Here is a 19537-nt window from a genome sequence, read left to right as displayed (position 1 = left end):
ATTTCTCTCAGATCTGTTGGTAAATTCCTAAGAAAAGACTCAGTTTGGGCTAAAACTGAGAAAAACTGCAATTATACTTAGCATCAAACGCTAACCTAACTGTCATGGGTTCCACGATATCAGTCACTAACTTACTTAAGAGCTACCAAAATTTTGTCACGCTAACGCTTAATGCTAGACTGGATGCTACAGGACGAGCATATCTTACTTGTAGCCTCATAGCTCCAGCACAAAACAAAAGAACTAGCTAATCTTCACACATCAAGGAAATGTAAAGGCAAAACGACTGGGAACAGTACAAAAGTGTCAGGAACGTCAACATTTCTCTCAGATCTGTTGCAGAATTACTTAGAAAATACTCTGTATGGATAAAACTACACTACAATTACACTTAGCATCGACTGCTAAAGCAGCTTTCTTGGGTTCCGCCATATTGGCCGTAAGTATGGCGATCACAAGTATCATTTATAAACCAACATTAATACATTACATAATGTTTGTATTGCCTTTAAAACTTCAGAGGCACCATGGGGTTTATTTAGTGTCTGTCCTGATTGTATTAGCACAGTTTAGCATTGTATGGTTAACTCAGGTGGTCCTACAATAATATTACGATTAAAATGAAAAGGTTTTCATTTTTTTGCCCCCTCCCCTACTTGACACTTACCTCAGGGGACTGCTAATCTTGCGCTAGTGCTACATAGCTAATCTAGCTAACAATGAAAGAAATCTTATAGCATCCGCTTCAGTGTTGTGCAAACAGCATGTCTAAATCATCACACACTCTCCTTTAGTTTTCACGATGCTAATATGGAGTATATGCGCTTCATGTTACTTGTTTGTTAATTTAGCTAGGACCAGTGCGAAACTAAAGAACAAACTTCAGACATCAAGGTAATGAAAAGGCAAAATGGCAGTGGAAACAAGACAAAAGTGTCAGGAACGTCAACATTTCTTGATTACACTTAAAATCAACTGCTAACGCAGCTTTCTTGGCTTCCGCCATATTGGTCACATGTCACATATCTCCCATGGAGATATGAAAATTCTCTTCTTCTAAGTATTGTGAACGCAAGTGTCATTTATAAACAGGCATTTTATATTTTACATAATATTTGTTCTGCCTTTAAAACAGCCCTCCAGAGACATCATGGTGTAGTTTATTTAGTCTAGCTAGCTCCACTGCAAAACTAAAAAAATAATCTCAAGATACTGAGGCAATGTAAAGGCAAAATGACAGTGGAAACATAACAAAAGTGTCAGGAACGTCAACATTTCTCTCAGATCTGTTGGTAAATTAATGAGAAAAGACACTTTATGACTAAAAGTACACTGTAACTACTCTTAGCATCAACCGCTAATCCAACTTCTGCCAAATGGTTCCACCATATTAAGAAACCTCAACACTGGTCATAGCTTATAAGTTTTCCTTTATCTAGTACCAACATGAATAAAGTGACTAACACTCATGCGTTGGTTACATGTCAAGCATTAGTCCTGCTACATGGAGCTATGGTGGAGCAGAACATGAGCTTAATTAGCAGATCATTAGCATGGCCACCGGGAATAATCCGGGCAAGTTGCCAAATTACTTAGTTGTAAGAACAAATGGTCAGTTTGCTGTCACTGTAATCACTGTAAGCACTCAGCAGATAATTATGGCCTGTATAAACAATAAATTAATGACAATAACTTTAACGATAATTAATTTGTAAGAATTGCTCGTTACTAATTAGACGATGCATTAATAAGTAGTAATTACACTTAATGAACAATTGACTAATATAACAAAATGGCCTCATTAATTTATTATCAGCATAAACATATTAGTATGATAATTCCTTAAAAGAAATACTACACCTTTTTTTTCAGCTTTCACTTCATTATTTATTAATGCCTTTATATATTTTTACTTACATAGCCCAAGTCGAATAAAACTCTATAAATCTCAGCAAACAAATGTGGTTTTTTTTTGTTTGTTTGTTTTTTTTTTTTTAAGAAAAGTTGTTGGTTTTTTGCAGGCTCTAAGTAAAATTCTTCCACACAGATACGCACACACACACACACACACACACACACACACACACACACACACACACACTCCAGATTACGGAGGCCACGTATGAGTGTTTCGTAATCCTATAAATATATACATAGTTACAAATTTACACAGACGCATGTGTTTCCCATACAGAACATTTACAAGGAAATATATTAATATCACAGGTACTCATGCTTATACACTAATAAACAGTAATAACTTACAGCATGTATATAATAGATACAATACAAATACATATATATAGATAGATAAAAAAAAACAAAAAACAGCATTTATGGAACTGGTATTGTAACAGGTACATTTGACTGAAAAAATCCAGAAACTGAGGTTGTTGTGTTTTATTGTGGTTTGTGGTAAACAGATTGTGGCTACGTGAGTAACGGCTTCTGTGGAAAGAAACCAAGAGGCGAATGGAAAAAGAGAACTCTCTGTCATGTCCACGTTTTATTTCCTCTCTCTCTCTCTCTCTCTCTCTCTCTCTCTCGCTCACTCGCTCTGTCACTCTTTCTACGTAGGAGTGAGAGACAGAGAAAACTACAGTCAGGTCCAGAAGTCTGAGTCTCCACCAAGAACACAGATGGTAGTCAGTGGCTGCGTAGCTACATTTCACAATTTTAAAACAAAACGTGAAAAAAGAGAACGAATCTGTTTTTCTATCAACGATGCAAAGTGGTCAGGGCACGTGACGCAACAAAGTTGCGTAAAGTTTAGTTTTATGCAAATGAGGAGCAAAGCCATTTGGGGATTACTATTAGGAGTGAGGGTGGTGATCTTTTTCTTTTTTTTACTCAGACCCTGAAATATTATTCATGATTTATGTTTCATTCCTTCTCGAAGCTCCTGATCATTCGATCAGTGAGACTCAGCAAAACATTTTAGGTTCATTCTAACATTACAGACTGTGATGTAATGCATGGATGCATTTTATTCACATGTGAATTTCATTTTCATGAGGAAGACGCTTGTTATATATATATACGTATATGTCCGGTTGCTAGCACGGGTCAATATTACACTACCTTGGGGCTACCAGAGAAATCATGACAAAAGGCAGTAAACTGAAGACAAGCACGGAGCGATTTCAGCAACAGTGCAAAATGGCTGCCAGTGTGAGTGCAGTTTTAGGTACAAATCCACCACAAAGCTGCACTTTGGAGGTAAGCCAATTGCTTATCATGTACAATGGCATAGTAACGTGTGTAGTGTGAAGGTCATTGGGGTTTTAAACATGTACACATGATGCACTGTAATATAGACACCTAATTTGTTGGTCACCATGTAGGTGACTAAAGATCACACATTCCGTGTACAGTGTGTGTATCTTCCTCCATCTTTTACCAGTTTCAGTTTACTAAAACTTTAGTTGGAGATTTTTGGTTAATGGACGCTTTTTCATCCTAGCAGAGACTATGAGGTGTTTAAAACCCCAACAATAACAACAACAACAACAACAACACTGCTGCGGCTTATCCATTCGTACCCGCACCACAAACTCTACCGTGTCAGTGTGACTGCTGTACTAAGAATGAACTCAAATATCTCCCAAATATCTGCTCTTACGGTGATCCGTTTGCAATGATGGATGGGGTAGATGTGATGGGCTATAAGGCACTTTGAACCTGATAACATGACCATAACCAGGTGAGTGTATATCGCTTAATTGTTCCCCATCCCACTCTCATCTTGTCCCCTGACGTGTGGTTAAGGCTCGGCTCTTTTGTGTCCTCGAGTACAACACGCAGACACAGGACGTATCGATGCGGATCCACCTCCATCCTGTCCCCCTGGTGTTGTCTGACGTGAACGCTCTCACATATGACTGCTTGGTCTGACACTCGCTCACCCAATGGCGCTTGTCCACGCCAAGGCAGCCAGCTCCGGCCACACCATGCTCCCCTGCTTGTACTCCGCGGTGATCTGGCCCACGGCACCGTGTCTCGTAGAAGTACTGCATCATCATGCCCTTCTTGGTGGGAAATTTGTCCAGTACGGTGACATTTTGCATGTGTACGTCAATCGCTGTTCGCCGGTCCATCACCCAGCTGCTTGTAGACTCACAAACCGAGCGCTCGATGCCCGTGTGTGCGAGTTGCCGCTTTCTACGGCGCAGGGATGGTGTCGCATTCCCTGATGAGTCTGATAAATCCAGCAGGAGGTTCTTGTAGGATTCTTCATCTTCGCTTTTCTCCAACTTTAACCCCTTGTCGTCCATTCCATGTTCTTCCTGTTGCTCGGGCATGAGCCCCAATTCCAGCATTATCTGCAAAGGAGGATGTTTGGGAGGCAAAGGGGACGTGGAGAACCGCACTCGAGGGTTCGTATCCAGCAGCAAAAGTTCATCATCCATCTGCAGGAGTCCATCTAGGCCCAATCCCAAGCCCTCAGGAGGCACAGCAGGCATCGTGGGCAATGTATTTTCCCTGGTTCCTTCTCCACCCCCCTCCCGCAGATCCTCTTTGTTTGTTGGCCCATCTACAGGGTGCAGGTCCATTGGCCACTCTTTAAAAGTCTTTCTTTCTGTTGACACCTCCTCGTTTTTCGTATTCGGCCCATTGTCTTTAGTCCCATCTCCTTCAATATGAGTTTCTAGCTTGCTATCCTCCTGAAACTGACCATCTGTTGATGTGTAGTCCCTAAGTATGTGGTTCTCTTGGGAATTGTGTCGTCCTTGAAGTTTGCTTGAAGTTTGCAACCCGAGGTTCATCCTGCCTGCCTTTGCCTTCTTGTACTGATGCCTTTCAGGTGAAAAGTCCTCATTCATAAACGAAGATGTGCCGTTAACTGTCAGATCGATTTGAACGTGTGTATCTGCTGTCCTGCGAGGTAATTTTTCCGCTGCTTTTTTATCACTTGACATGTATTCCGCATGAGAATCGCTGGATTTGGAGATTGGATTTACCAGTAAACTGGTGCTGAAGTTGTTGCCAGGCTCCATTGTTGCAGCTACAAGCCTGGGCACACTGGGACAATCAGGGAAGAACAGGGCCGAGGCAATCACCATGGCAACCAGGGGAAGCCAGTGCATCACTCCCAAGACGTATCAACTGGAAGAGAAAGACAGAAAGTGTGAGAGACCTGGAAATTTAAGCTCACACCCCACATTGCATCTGTCAGAGAAATTCCAGGCACGCTTCCATCTCACAAAATGAACTGCAATAGCAATAAAGTTTAAACGGCCATAGGCCTACAGCTCTGGCACACGCTACTAGTTGGAGAAAAAACTACAAGTTATTTATAGATGTGTAGCATACCTTAGCTTTGGACTCCGATACAACTAATCACTATCTAGTGTTTTATAGGTCGACTTATCCTGGTCAGATCTCAGAACTGCTTTCATTTAAAAACATTTGTTTTCAGTTATTGATTAACATTACTAAAAATATTTAAAAATTTTAAATGATTAAAAATATTCATTTGTTGAATACACACATAACAGGATGCCGAACCATCAGAGGACATCAGACCTACACACTTTACCTAAATTTGGAGGCCACACCACATGTGGCAAAATAGAATTACATTTCCCCTTGGTAGTAAGCATAAACATTCATGAAGTTGCTTCCTTGGTGAATTACGCAATAAATTACAGTGAACAGTGAGTCGTATCAGCAAGGAGACAACAGTTCCAGCAGATGCTCACAATACGTCAGTATCAGGTAAGTTTCATTTACAACGTTATGGTTTAGAACTTGACTGGTACTAGACTGCTAGCATGAGTGAGGTTTATTACTGTAACTATCTAAGCAAGTTTTACAATGAAAAGTTTGAGCATACTGTACGTTATGAATTCACTCTTTTTTTTGGTTTTCATTGTTCAGACTTACTGTTCATCATTTTTTTTTTCGGGAACAGGAAATGAAATTGGGTCAGATCACAATAAACTCTGCATCTGTGCTGACTCATTTCCTCACCTCTCCAAGGTGTAAACTTGGAACAAACTTGGAAACGACCAAAAGATGCCCGCACCAATTCCCCTCAAGGGGAAATGATGAGGACAAGTTGACAAGGTGGTGTTGAAATGAAACCAGTTCCTGCCCATTAAGCTAGTTCTCCTCTATCTCTGAAAGATGTTAATCCAGCCACTTCATCTTGTCATCTGTGGCTCATGAAGCAGTCATTCTGTGTACACTGAGCTACTAGGTATTTGCTCTTATCTTGCGCCACTCTGTTCGACAGCACAAAGGTAGACCATCTTGAACTCTCAACCCACAAATGGCTTTCATCCAGTGTCACTTACCATCAAGATCGGGTCAAGTCTCAAGTCTGTCACTGTCGAGTCGAGTCCTGGGATACTGGCCAGGCTTATCGCAATTGCAAATTCAACTTCCCCCAAACCAACTGCACCCCCATTGCTGAAATGACGTATGCCTCATTAGTTGTCTTTCAGGTGAAGAATTGAGTAGTTCTGCTTCATCTTGGGTTGGAGTTAAAAATGAAGAAACTAGCCAGACAAATTGCATGGTACAGTTTCTTAAAGGTATCGCACCTAGGGGTAATTAGCGTAGCCAATTAAACTACAATCAGGCTTTTGTGAAGCAGAAGAAAACTCAGAAGAATGAGGAGCACATAAATAACTCTGTACAGACTCTGACAGTCACTAGCAGAGCCTACTGAAGGTTTTACTCACTGGCTATAAATCCCAGTCAGGGTTTTACTACCGATTATACTGCAGCCTACATGTGTGTCCTGTAAGGGCAGCGGCTTTCAAAAAATAATATAAAATAGACCATAATTAAAAATTCCGTTGAGTGTACAGGTTAATTGCATTTTCTGGCAGTGAACCGGCTTGGGTGAAACTGAAGCGTTTGGCAAATGCAGACCAATTCATCGCTCCCTTGCAAAAATCCTTTTGAGCCCTAAAAGTTCTCTGTGATTAAGTAAAGGTTAAATGCATTAAAAGAAAAAAAATTTATTAGATTTTTAATAGCGGCAATCTCCTCCTCGGTTCGCACACAGAAATGCGTTCCTTATGTTTAACCTCAGAGCTTGTAATGAACAGCAGACTTCAGAAAGTGCTGAGCGGAATCCTGGGACTTGGCACCACCTCTCTGACTGCTAGTAATTCAGATGATGGTTTAATGGAGCCAGTGAATGAAGCAAATAATTACCGTGTCGGAATTTCGCTTTCGGCACACTAACAGAGATCTGCAGGTCTGGCTCGACCACCAGGGGGCAAACAAAGCCGCATCTTCGCACACGTGCAGGTGTTTGTGGTCTTGCTCATGGTGAAGGATTGAGCCTTAATTGCGTAAAACTGTTCTTATTGCGTCAAACGCGACAGGAGTGAACAGTGGAGAAAGAGTGAGAGAGAATGAAAGAGTGGAGGAATGCTCAGAATGTGAAGGATGTGGCTCCTCCTGGGTAACCCCAGGCAGGACGGAGACGGATAGTTAGAGAGAGAATAGTTATGCACGTAGCCTTTACAAACTTACGTCTAATGACGAAAAAAAAAATTCTAACACTGCTCCACCCTAGGCGAATTGTCTCTTTCATGCAGAGAAGTGGGAAGAGGATGAAAATATTGGTCCGTCAGAACACCTGCCATGACATGAAAGACTTTTTAATGGCCTAATTTTTAGGCCCTAATTTCCTGTTTACCACCTGAGATTTCTGTTGCTGTCCTCCCAATCATAAATCAATCATTACTTGGTGAAAGGCGGGGCAAGACGCATTGTTGGGACGATAATGCCTAATGTCATAGTGCTGAAAGATACAGAACTCCTTGTTTTTCTTACTTTTCTGTTTTTTTGATGACTGCAAACAGTCACGGACAATTTCTTTTGCTTTCTTCTTAAGGACTTCCTCTTAAACAACTTCACCCATATGTTACATATACACTGCCTGCGGTTGTTGGGAAACGTAACCGTGCTTTGACGACACGGAGCAGAATCTTATCCGTACCCCGTACCACAAGCAACCTAAATAGCACGCATAACTAGTTAAACTTGCCCAATACCTCCTCGGCATTACTATTTCGTTTTTCTGCTGTTAAATCTTTACGCAGCAACAAATATTACCTTCAAGACATCCAGATTCAGTAGCCGGCATCCGATGATCTTCATACGCAGTTGAGTATTCAGAATTGAGTTAATAACGAATATCAAGTTGTATCGCGTTAAGACCTCAGATGTAACTATAGGTTTAAGCTCTATTTAGACGTTACGTCTTATTCCGAGTTATGCACATGGAGCAGAAGTTGTGGAAAACAGAGGCGTGTCTCAGTTCCGTCCTGACCTTGAACTTAAGTTCTTTGATTGCTGCAAGGTGCAAGTTTAAAGCCAGCGGCACCGAATGCCTTTTGAGGTCAATATTAAATACGTAATAACTTTATTAATTAATCATCTACAATGAGGAAATCTTACTCAGAGACAGTGAGGGCAGAATATTATTTGGAGAAGATTACTAGTAACACAAAGTGAGTTGTACGCGTTTAGACGTTCTTACGCTGTACTAGCTCATGCAAAAAAAAAGAGTAAAAATAAAAATAGCATGTGTTTAAACCAAGTAGTACTTTATAAGCTGTCAAATAATGAAGATGGAAACCATAATGTTTAATTAAGATATTTTGCAGTATTAATGTGTTAATTACAACAAGGACTACTCATGCAGGAATATTTTGGTGCTATACTAGACTCCTGTTAGATTTATTTCAATGCTCACCATCTTCTCATTCATACTGTATATCATGGTATTAGCGTTTATATTTTTCATTTTAAAAATCGTCTCTTGTGTTTATGTTACATCATGTAGCAATTGACGGCAAATAATTTTTTTTCGGGGGCTTTCGGGGGCTCTGATCGATCAGTATCAGCCGATGATGGCGTTCTTTGACTCGATCGGTAGTCTCTAAATTTGGCCGATCTCACGAACCGATCGCAATTCGTTGACGTAAAACACGCGAGGACGTGAAACACGCGATGACGTTAAACTTTAGCGCTGCGGTCACGTCATCGCCGGTGTGGAATTATTACGGGTTCTCAAGAAGCAATGAATGTGTATTTTTAAAGGCCTGTTAAAATGTTCATTGTAAAATGAATAGTTGTTGTGCTTATTTATTTGATTCTCAATTAAAACAACAATCTACAACATTACTGTATATAATATAACAAGGCAACATCTGTGGTATTACTTTATCTGGAAAAAAAAGAGAAAAGTTAACAGTGACGGTCAACAGAAATTTTACGTATCACTTAAATAAAGCTTGAACGATCGGGATCGGCCAAATTTAGAGTAATTCCCTATGCTTGTATTTAAAGCTGGTGGTCTAGAAAAGCTAATGAAAACAATTCTTGGATGCTTAACTAAAAAATCTGGCAGCCTCGGGCAATGGTGTGATTTTAATACAGGACACAGGTGATTTTAATCATCGGATTGAGGAGACCAGAAAATCATTTTAAGCCAACTCTGAAGACGCGTGACTTTCCCCACTTAAATACTGCCGTAACAAATACATTAACACCACGACCTGTGTTTAATCCATTTCATTCCAGTGACTTACCTGTTCAGTATGAACATTGATCAGGTGACCTGATTTGGTCAGAACTATGGCGAAGATGAAAGGTAAACAAACCAAAGCAAAACAATAATAATAAAAAAAATCAAACAAATCACCCAAGTATGGAGAGTTAAATAAATTATTAGAAAAATGATGTATACATATAACTACTTTAAAACAAAACATGTTCGATTCAGTCCTTGCAGCAGACTCGATTCAAGGACCAAGCCCACCTTACTCAGATGCTCTCAGACCCGAGTGTGAGTACTGGGTTCTCACCTAAAGAACCGCACCATGAGTATGTGGAATCATCCGTAGACCCTTTAGTCATAGTACTTAAACGTAACCCTAATAGCCATACCTGCAATCCTAATCTTCTGTAACCTACCTTCACTGTAAAATCCTAAACTGACCCAGAACTCTACCGCTAAAGCATACCGCTAATCTTCCATTTAAATGGGGGCAAATGAGACGTTAGGAATGGGAATGAATTCTTCAAAAAAAAAAAAAGAAAGAAAAAAAAAGAAAAGCTAAACATCAGCACATGGACCATGTGTCGTTAATCTTCTAGCAGTATGTTGTAAGTACTTTGGCAGCTCCAAGCTCTTAACCTTCGAGTTGTTAACCTTACTGAAAAACAGGTTACAACCGAATCACATTTACATTCGATACATCGTTCTATACATGATCAACACTGCACAGTGGGCAGCATGTTAAAAGCACAGTAAGGTTCGGTCAGAACAAGTTGGAGATGCACTAAGTTTTACGGTTAAAAAATTTCAGGAATCAGTTTGAACATTTTTTACTGAGTGGTAAATGTTCCTGCCACTCCATCGCTCCATCGTGCCCTTCATGGAGCTGTGAGTTCTGAGGGTTTGTCAAGTCGACAATTAATAGAGTTTGTGTTTACTTTAGGAAATGTCATGCTCGCATTGATCAAACAAGAGGACGATCGTGCTCAAATGATTCTCTTGCACGAAATTCCGCTTGTGTTATAAACAGTTATGGTAGAGTCTGGAGACCAAAGCACAGTGCTTGTTTAATCTCATGATGAGGACCTTGAGGATCTGTGCTAGGCCTCATGTTTGTAATATGGTGCATTTGCCTGTGAGCTTGTGGTTGTTATGGGGATAGTATTAGCTGGCTTAGACGGCACTGTGTGTGTGTGTGTGTGTGTGTGTGTGTGTGTGTGTGTGTGTGTGTGTGAAAGAGAGAGAGTTTGAGTAAGGCGAGTGTGTAAGATAAGGAGATACCAAGTGTCGATTTCACGTTTGCGTTAAAAGGCTAGCAGTGAGATAGGACACAAAAGAGAGCTTGTTTATGTGTATATGTATGCGGGTGTGCAGGGTTTAAGAGTAATGGACTCTGAGGGTGTGTGTGTGTGTGTGTTTGAGTATAAAGCACACAGAGCCAAGCTGTTTTGTTGTGCCTGGCTAGCAGACCCAGTCGAGCGCATTATCACAGCAAATGGAGCGTTATGGAGATAAAGTGCTACTGTCTCCGACCTCCTCCCAGTCCATCACCTGCACGTGTGTTCATCAAGTGCTCACACACACACACACAGACACACGCGTTCACCCACACTCATCAAGTTCCCTTTTGAAAAGAACACTTTCCCCCCTGTGCAGTTAACAACACACATAAATCAGGCACGTCAGCCATCGCGAAGACTCACTTTCCAATTACACAACTCACATTCGACTCGCTGCCACCTGTCAGGCATGCAGCTCATCTGTACGTTCACAAGAAAAACATTTAGGCCTGTAAATAAAAAAGAAACGTCCCTTTTTCAGGAGACTGTATTGTAAAATCCAAATAAGCTTTACAGATCTTTATTGGAAAGGGTTTAAACGATGTTCTTCATGATTGTTCGATTAACCGTAAACAATTATTGCACATGCACCTGCGTGAACATGCCATAGACCTGCTGCAGGGAGACATGAGGACTGCAGATGTGGCCAGAGCAATACACTGCAATGTCTGTAATGTAAGATGCCTGAGACGGTGCTACAAGGAGACAGGAAGTACAGCGGATGGAAAATTACATGCAAACATGTGTCCCCCAGACGTGATGGAGAACTTGCAGATGCCTTGGTGGAAGAGTGGAGGAACATCTCACAGCAAGAACTGACCAATCTGGTGCAGTCCATGAGGATGAGATGTAGTACTGGTGGCCACACCACACACTGACAGTTCCTGTTGATGTTGAATTGCTTGAATGGTGGGTTCATTATTCTTAATGAAAAACGCAACAACAACAAAACAGTACAATGAGAAACTCTCTTATATTAAACCAAAGCTTCCACCATCGTCTTGTCAGTCAGCTCGCCTCACTCTCATCACGTGATGAATGAAACCTGACTCCTGCTGATCTACGCTGCTGACTCGTTTGGAGCAGGGGAATTGAGAAGACGTGTTCGGTTTTTAATCGTAGAGTCTGCTCTCTAACTGAACGAAATGATTTTTATTACTATTAAAAAGCAAAGCAACAGTACCGCGGTGGGCAAGTGATGTAATCGGTGTGCGACCGAACGCCGTGTAACACCAGGAACACCGACTATCGCAGCCATATATAAACCCAAACATTAACAATATCTCAGTTTAACAGTCTTCGCTTTCGGTACAACGCACTTTGATTTAAGCGGTTAATACTGTGACAACACTGTTGTGGAGAAATATGGACGCTGAGAATAAGCTAGCTCGTGACTGAGGCTAAAAACCGAACATATGCTTTTATCAAATTCAATGATAAACCACATAAAGCAGTTTTTTTTTGGTGATTGTTCCTGCCAAAATCGCTTGTTTTTGTTGTGGCTTGTTAAAAAATTTGTGATACAACTTGCAGAGTTTTTTGTGCTTTGTTGTGTTGAAAACTACTCGAACTGGCGAAATTGCAGTTGCAAAAAATAGTTTCACACGGACTTTCGCAGTGATGTCTGTTGTTAAACGAGACCTTTTAGCTGTACTCTTTCGATGCACGTGAATCGAAGAGGGCTTTGGCTGAATTTGCGTTGTGATGAAGTTATAGTACGCATCTTGGCCCAAATCTGCTGTAATTTTGAAAAATCGCAAGCGCCTCAGAATATTGCGGAGTTTGCTTGATTTTGTGTTAATTTATGCGATCGCGAGATCCTAGAGGGACTGATAAAGTGTGTTAGTAAGGTGATGGCCCACCTTGAGGCAACAGAACAGCTCCAGTGCACCTTGCATAGAGTTTACAAATCTCTGGTGTGATACCTTTAGAGCAGTGGTGTGATAGTTTTAGGGCAGTGATGCGATACTTTTAGGGCAGGGGTGTGATACCTTTAGGGCATTCTTGTGATACATTTAGGGCAGTGGTGTGATACTTTTAGGGCAGTGGTGTGATACTTTTAGGGCAGTGGTGTGATACTTTTAAGACAGTGGTGTGATACCTTTAGGGCAGTGGTGTGATACCTTTAAGACAGTGATGTGATACCTTTAGGGCAGTGGTGGCTCAACGAGGGCAATGGTGGCTCGATGGTTAAAGTTCTGGGTTACTGATCAGAAGATCAAGGGTTTAAGCCCCAGCACTACCAAGCTGCCACTGCAAGGCCCTTAACCCTCTCTGCTCCAGGGGTGCTGTACCCTGTGCTCCGACTCCAGCTTCCTAACAAGCTTTTATACGTTAAGAAAAGAATTTCAGTGCTCTCTAATGTATATGTGAAAAATAAAGGCTTCTTCTTCTCTCTTTAACATGTTGTACTTTAAAAACGAATTCCCTCAATTGATGTTTTGATCATGATGGTGGAATTCCCTGTGTAACACAGTGCTCCAAAATATCCCATACTGTAGGTGTTTTAGGGAATCGGTTAGAAGAATGTTGTTTTGCTTTGCCGTGACTCTTCCCCTTACAGGGACCCAAACCCAAATGAAAAATAATGTTAGTTAAGGTCTGTTTTTCCCTTTAATTCCTCCCTCATCTGAGGCATCAAAATTTGCTGCCTGCAATGAGTGAAGTGTAAGGAACCTTTCAAGACTGGTATCCTTCTGGTGCCTTCCAGATAGCATGCAGAAGTACTGATGGCAATGCGTTAAACGTTTTTTTGTGACCAAACTGAAACTAAATATGTTTTACTCATGTAGTGATGCCCACAAAACCCCATAAAAGCCCCCATTACAGAATCTGAACACAACAGAAATTACAACTAAAGAGTGCTTTCTTGCAAGTCGTTCATATGAAACGCCCGAGTGTCTCGAAACAATAAGCCATTTCAACTTCAAACAGCATAGTCCGTATATAAAATCGCAGTAACTTGTTGCCGATTAAATGATTCGAAGCTGATCAAATGAGTCTCCTTTATAGGAGGGAAACGTAGGACGGGAATGTTTTCCTCCCAACTAACTGGATTTTCATGAACACCACATTTCTTGTGTGAAAGCTTCTGTGATCGATTCATGAATAAATTCCTTCATATCCGGCTCGATCAGTGAGGCCCAGTGTGTGTGCAATATAAATGATTATTAGCGTAAGCTAAAAGCTCGATAAAGAAGTTGCAAATATACGCTTGGAAAATGCTTTTTCTTTTTTTTTTTTAATGACGGAGTGTAACATGGTCATGATGAAACAAAGCCTTGATTAAACAATGATATATCTGTGATCCCTTGTTCAGCATCAGTGTGGATTAGCAGCATCCCACTCATCAACACACCCTGTGGAAAAAGGCCAAGTTCAACATTCTCTCCGAACAAGGCGGGGGAATTACAGCACAGAAAAGGAAATTAGTTGCACAAGCTTATCGATTCACAATCAGTGCAGGAATGCTGTTGCAACTCAGCACACGTGTTTCTGATATTTGGAATTTTCAGATCAAGCACCAGAGCCACCGTGTGAAGGGACTATCAGACATCATCGTGTAGATCTTACAGGTTTGGGTGGCCCTGCTCTCTCTCTCTCTTTCTCTCCCGCTCTTTTTTTGTTTTCTCCTGTCCAAAGGAAGAGAAAGTCCAGACCCAGTTCTGAGACCTGCTCTGGATAACATTATCACTGCAGTGAATGAGAATGCTTCCCATTAATGGCCTTCATTCTCAAGCTTTCATCCTCTCCTACTTTTACAGCCTTTTTTAACACCTGATATCTGATATTAGGTTAGGAAGTGGCACATGTGTAACATTTGTTTTTTATCTTTATTTTCAGTTTGTGCGATAGCTGTGCAGGTTAGGACAGACCCAATAGCTGCCTCTGTGTGTGTGTGTGTGTGTGTGTGTGTGTGTGTGTGTGTATGTGTTTTTTATTAAGTGCTTCTTCAGTAGCTGATGCTCAGCTCTGGCAGCTATGCCCTGGAGATACATTCATCCAGTGCCACTCTCGTCTCCCTGTATATCTGTTTTCCATAACACATGCGCCGTCGTTCTAGCCGTAAATCTCAAATACAACCGCTCTGTCCGCAACAGGGACGTCTACATCTTTACTTTCACTCTGGAAATAAATGGAATGCTCACCACCAGGATTGATGGGAAACGGTTTGAATGGTTAGCTTGAGAGAGAACAAAAAAAGATTAATAGTTGAAGTCTCCTCCCTTTTTTCACTGAAATTAGAAGAGTAAGTCTACGTAGCCTAGCATGTCCAGACAATCTGTAGTGCCTGAAAGACTCTCACTGATTTGCTTACTCACTCACTGACAGAAATGCAGGAGTCGTTACAGATTGTAAGGGAGTGACTGCTCAGCGGTTATGGCTCTGTACTACTGACCGTAAGGTTGTGAGCTCAAATCTCAGCGTGTCTCTGTTCTTCCCTTGAATAAAATTCCTTAACTCTTAGGACTGTTTACAGCCCCACTTATATTGTAAACCTATTATATGTCAAATGTACATAAGGCTCTGCAATAGTGACCATAAGACTGTGAGGTCAAATCCCATTGGGCCTTTGTTTAACTCTTGAACAAACTCTCTTAACTCATAAAATTGTATTTAGCCCCCTTATATTGTAAACCTTGTGTGTGGGGTCAAAAGGGCATTAAGCTTCGGAATAGTCACCAGACGGCTGTGAGGTCAGATCCAAGAGAAACCTCGGTTTAGCCCTTGAACAAACCCCCCTAAGTCCTAGGATTGTACATAGCCCTGCTGAGATGTGTAACCCTTTTGCATGGTATTAGATGTATATATGTCAAAATGGTGCAAAATGGCTCTGCACTAGCGACCTGTAGGTTGTGAGGTCAAATCCCAGTGAGCCTCTGTTTTACCCTTGAACAAACTCTCTTAACTCCAAGAGCTGTACTGTATTTACTCCACGTATATTGTAAACCTTGTTTCTTACTTTATGTCAAAAGGGCATTAGGCTTTACAATAGTGACCAGAAGGTTGTGAGGACAAATCCCAGACAAACCTCTGTTTGGTCCTTGAACAAATGCGCTTAAATTTTAAGATTGTATATAACCGCATTGAAATTTGTAAACCTTTTTGTGCAGTGTTAGGTTTATACATGTCACAATGGCATATGCTTGTGCACTAGCAACCAGAAGGTCATGAGATCGAATCCCAGTGTGCCTCTGTTTGGCCCCTGAACAGCCCAAATTTTACAGTAAATTATACTTTTGAGTGATTGTATATGTAAAAATGTGTGTCAAATTAATAAATGCACTGTAAATGAATGTTTCATGACACACACTACGGCGAAAGAATGTAAATAATAAAATCCATCTGAAAGCTGGAAAATTTCGATATTGGCTCCAACATGTTTGTCATCACATTCAGGCCTCTGACCCAATGCCTCTCTCTCTTTCTCTTCCTCAATCTCTCCTTTCTCTCTCTCTCTCTTCCTTTTGGCTGTCTCTGGAATCTACAAGCAGCTGGGAAATAAGTGCAAAACAAAAAGCCTTTACTCATTCTGCAGAGGAACAATCCATCCAAGCCAGCAATTAGAAAAATCAACAAAACACAACGGGCATACTTAGAAGATGATGTGTGAAGAGAAACACCCGCCTGAAGCCGAACTCTCATTCAGTCGTGGCCAAATATGATGGGTCGGATGGTAAACACACGCTAGCCGAGAAGCCGGAGAAAGTAAATAATAAAAGATGCATCTGAGAAGTATTACACGTTGAACCTTTTTGGGTTTTCTTTGCATGTCGATGTCTGCATTTGCTAAACAGGTAGGCTAGGGCATAAATCTGGCTAGCAAACTCTTATCTTGTTTTAGCCTGCAACTGAAATTTGGAATAGAGCGATGCTTACCGAATATTAATGTGGGAAAATTCCCAAAGCTAAACCAAACCACCTATAATGTTGAAATAAGTCCTACAGCTACTTTAATTATAACCTACAGTGTTTTAATAACAGACAAAAGTAGGACATAGTTCATTTAACACTGTGTTTGATCTTTCACTAATATGATTTAGCAGTGTAGGTGCTAATTCAGCAAAGTGTGTGTGTGTGTGTGTGTGTGTGTGTGTGTGTGTGTGTGTGTGTGTGTTTAGCATTAAGGATTTGGCTATGTAGAAGAAATATGAACTTCTCAGGTGTCTTCCAGATTCACTTCAAGGTCTTCTTCGACATATAGGAGCTGACTGGAAAAAATAAATAAATAAAATAAACCTACAAACGGGTTCTGCTACTTTTAGTCAAATTATATAATTAGGCTGCAATGTTTGCAAGACTGTCAAATTTGGTGTCCCTGAAAAAAAAAAAAAAAAAAACAAAAAAAAAAAAAACAAACCCAACAAATCCCAATCCAAAACGGTGGTGTTAGGATTGTATATCATTTTTGTACATACAAACAGATAGCACAGTATTAAAACCAATTTTTTTTTAAAACAGATTTTTGTTTACCTCATTATCTTACCGTTTAGGTGAGTTTCGGACCGCACGTCCTTTCGAATGAAACCGCATTGATTCCCACGAGCAAGTTTCCACTCTTAAGAACTCGTCAAAGTGAAGATCACCTCAAGAATTTCGAGATATATGTATACATATATAAAGATATATATTTCTCTCTCTCTCTCTCTTTTACTCTTTAAAATATCCGTCCACGCCGTCGGTTCATTTTGACGAAATTTCCGTTAGATTCCGTTAATAATCCGAGTTTAAACTTTTTAAATCCCTCAGATCGGACAGCTCGTGAGACATCTCGCGCCGCACGCCTCGCGCAGTCCGTGCGCGCGCGCGACGCTAACGGCTCGCCCAGCGATAGCTCAGCACAGCAATGCTACCACTTGTAGCAACTTCTCGAAGCTTTTTTTAACAAGTAAATCCGTCCAGACCTTAACTACGAACGGAAATCTGACTGAAAACAACCCATTTCAGATTAAACTATGAGGAAATGATTTCTCTCAGGACGCGCCAAAAGAGTCTCCCACGGACGGAGTCTCGTGTCCGTACGGAAAGATGAGGGATTTGTGAAGCTTTCGTACTGTATATAGCAGGACAAGACAGGACCCAGAAAGGGGGCTGGTTTCAAGAGGAGGGGGGGATGAAAAAAAAGAAGACGACAAGAAATGCATGAGAGGGAAAACGGAGGAACAACATCTGCTGCCTGTGGGTGTAATCAGACATCAAACTCATTGAAGAAAAAGTCTCGAAACGTGACGAGGCTTCCTTTTGAACGTGAAGCTAGCTAGTTTCTGTTTGTCTGATTACCTTATTCACACAGAAAACTTCAGCTTCTTGGGAGGAAAGAGAAATTTAAAGAGAATTTACCTCAAATATAGGCTAGTATTGGCCTGCTTAGTTTGCATGCTTAGTTATTGCCTAGGAGCCTACTATAGTGGATAGATCATGACAACTAATTAACATATTTAAAAGTGCATTACGCTGAAATCATCAAAGAATCTGTTTGGGGTTTTTCCTTTGATGAAAAATGGTGCTAGGTATATATTACTTCTAAACAGGGACAGAGCAAGGGTTTTGTCTTGGGGGGCAAAACAATGTAGGCTAGGCTTAGGTATCAGCAATCTTTCAAACCGCACACGGTCAGGGTCGTGGGTTTATTGTTTACAAAAACAATACATTCCATTTAGGGTCAAAATAGTTCACAAAAAACAGTAAAGGCATCCAGCGATGATTAGGCCAAAACACAACGGTGCGGTCAAACAGATAACTTAAAAATCCATCGACAGCTCCAACCTGTTACTGTGTGTTTAAAGTGTGTATTTTGTAATAAAATGATTTGGAATGGACATTTGATTTATTACTTTAAAAAAAAAAAAAAGAAAAGAAAATACATTTACAAAAATTTTTTTTATAATTTCTTTAAAATCTTGTAAACGAAAATCTTTTTCAACTCTGCCATTGCTTCTAAACTAACTAGTAAATTGTGAAAATGGTTTGGTTAATTTACACGTTACGCCTTCTGTTTTGTACTAACTTTGTTGGCAGACTTGTACAGTTACAGTTACAGTACAGTTACTGTACAGTTAACTTGCAAAGCAAGTTAACTGTACAGTACTAACAACGATTTTTCCTACTCCCTTCCAAGCTTTGAGTTCTTCACGTCATGTCTCTATACACATTTAATGAAAGGTTGTAAATGTCCGGATTAGACTAAAAAACAAAATGTAAAAAATGACCATGGTGTTAGGAGCTGAATTTATGAGTAGGGAACTAAAGAAACATTGGACCACCTGCACTACAGATTGGTCAGAGGAATCGATTGAGCCAATCTTTTGGATTTGTCACCTCAATCCACATCTCAGTCCAGATGTTGCTTGACATGCTGTCACTTTGTACCGTCAGGTTAGTATTCCAGAGAAAGAACCGTCTTTGACAGAGAGTATGCCTACACCAAGCTTTATCTCAGCCTCATGAATAATACAATATTAATGTTAATGCTAGCATCAATCATTACATTCATAATTTTAAGTGTCTTAGGGATTTCCCCTATGTACATTCCATATCTTACAACTGTAATGCTAATCATTTTGAATATGCATTCACTCCGTGTGATAAATATATTTACCATTTTTAATAGAGTCGTATTCTGTTTTATTACACTGTTTATGATATTACTTAGACAAACTATGTTGTT

At 40.5% G+C, this 19537-nt stretch overlaps 1 protein-coding gene across 5 annotated transcripts; it reads right to left on the bottom strand.

Moving 5' to 3' along the window:
• Window positions 1-1836: 1836 nt before the first annotated feature.
• LOC108278777 (uncharacterized) lies at window positions 1837-17906 on the bottom strand. 5 transcript variants are annotated; one of them, XR_008393895.1, is made up of 3 exons: window positions 17357-17826; window positions 16466-17081; window positions 10235-16364 (listed from the first exon to the last, which is right to left on the bottom strand). XR_008393895.1 is itself a non-coding variant. In XM_017492367.3 (2 exons), exon 2 carries the CDS (start codon window positions 5085-5087, stop codon window positions 3741-3743), a length of 1347 nt encoding a protein of 448 aa, XP_017347856.1. In that variant the 5' UTR covers window positions 5088-5106; window positions 17344-17906; the 3' UTR covers window positions 1837-3740. The 5 variants fall into 5 exon arrangements, 2 of the variants coding, with proteins under 2 accessions (XP_017347856.1, XP_017347846.1); XR_008393897.1 differs by having other exon boundaries at window positions 16466-16557; XM_017492367.3 differs by lacking the exons at window positions 10235-16364; window positions 16466-17081 and adding an exon at window positions 1837-5106 and having other exon boundaries at window positions 17344-17906.
• Window positions 17907-19537: the final 1631 nt, after the last annotated feature.

This window comes from Ictalurus punctatus, chromosome 2 (genome assembly GCF_001660625.3).
Source record: "Ictalurus punctatus breed USDA103 chromosome 2, Coco_2.0, whole genome shotgun sequence".
NCBI classification, from domain to species: Eukaryota; Metazoa; Chordata; class Actinopteri; order Siluriformes; family Ictaluridae; genus Ictalurus; species Ictalurus punctatus.
This window is presented reverse-complemented; position numbering and strand designations above follow the sequence as displayed.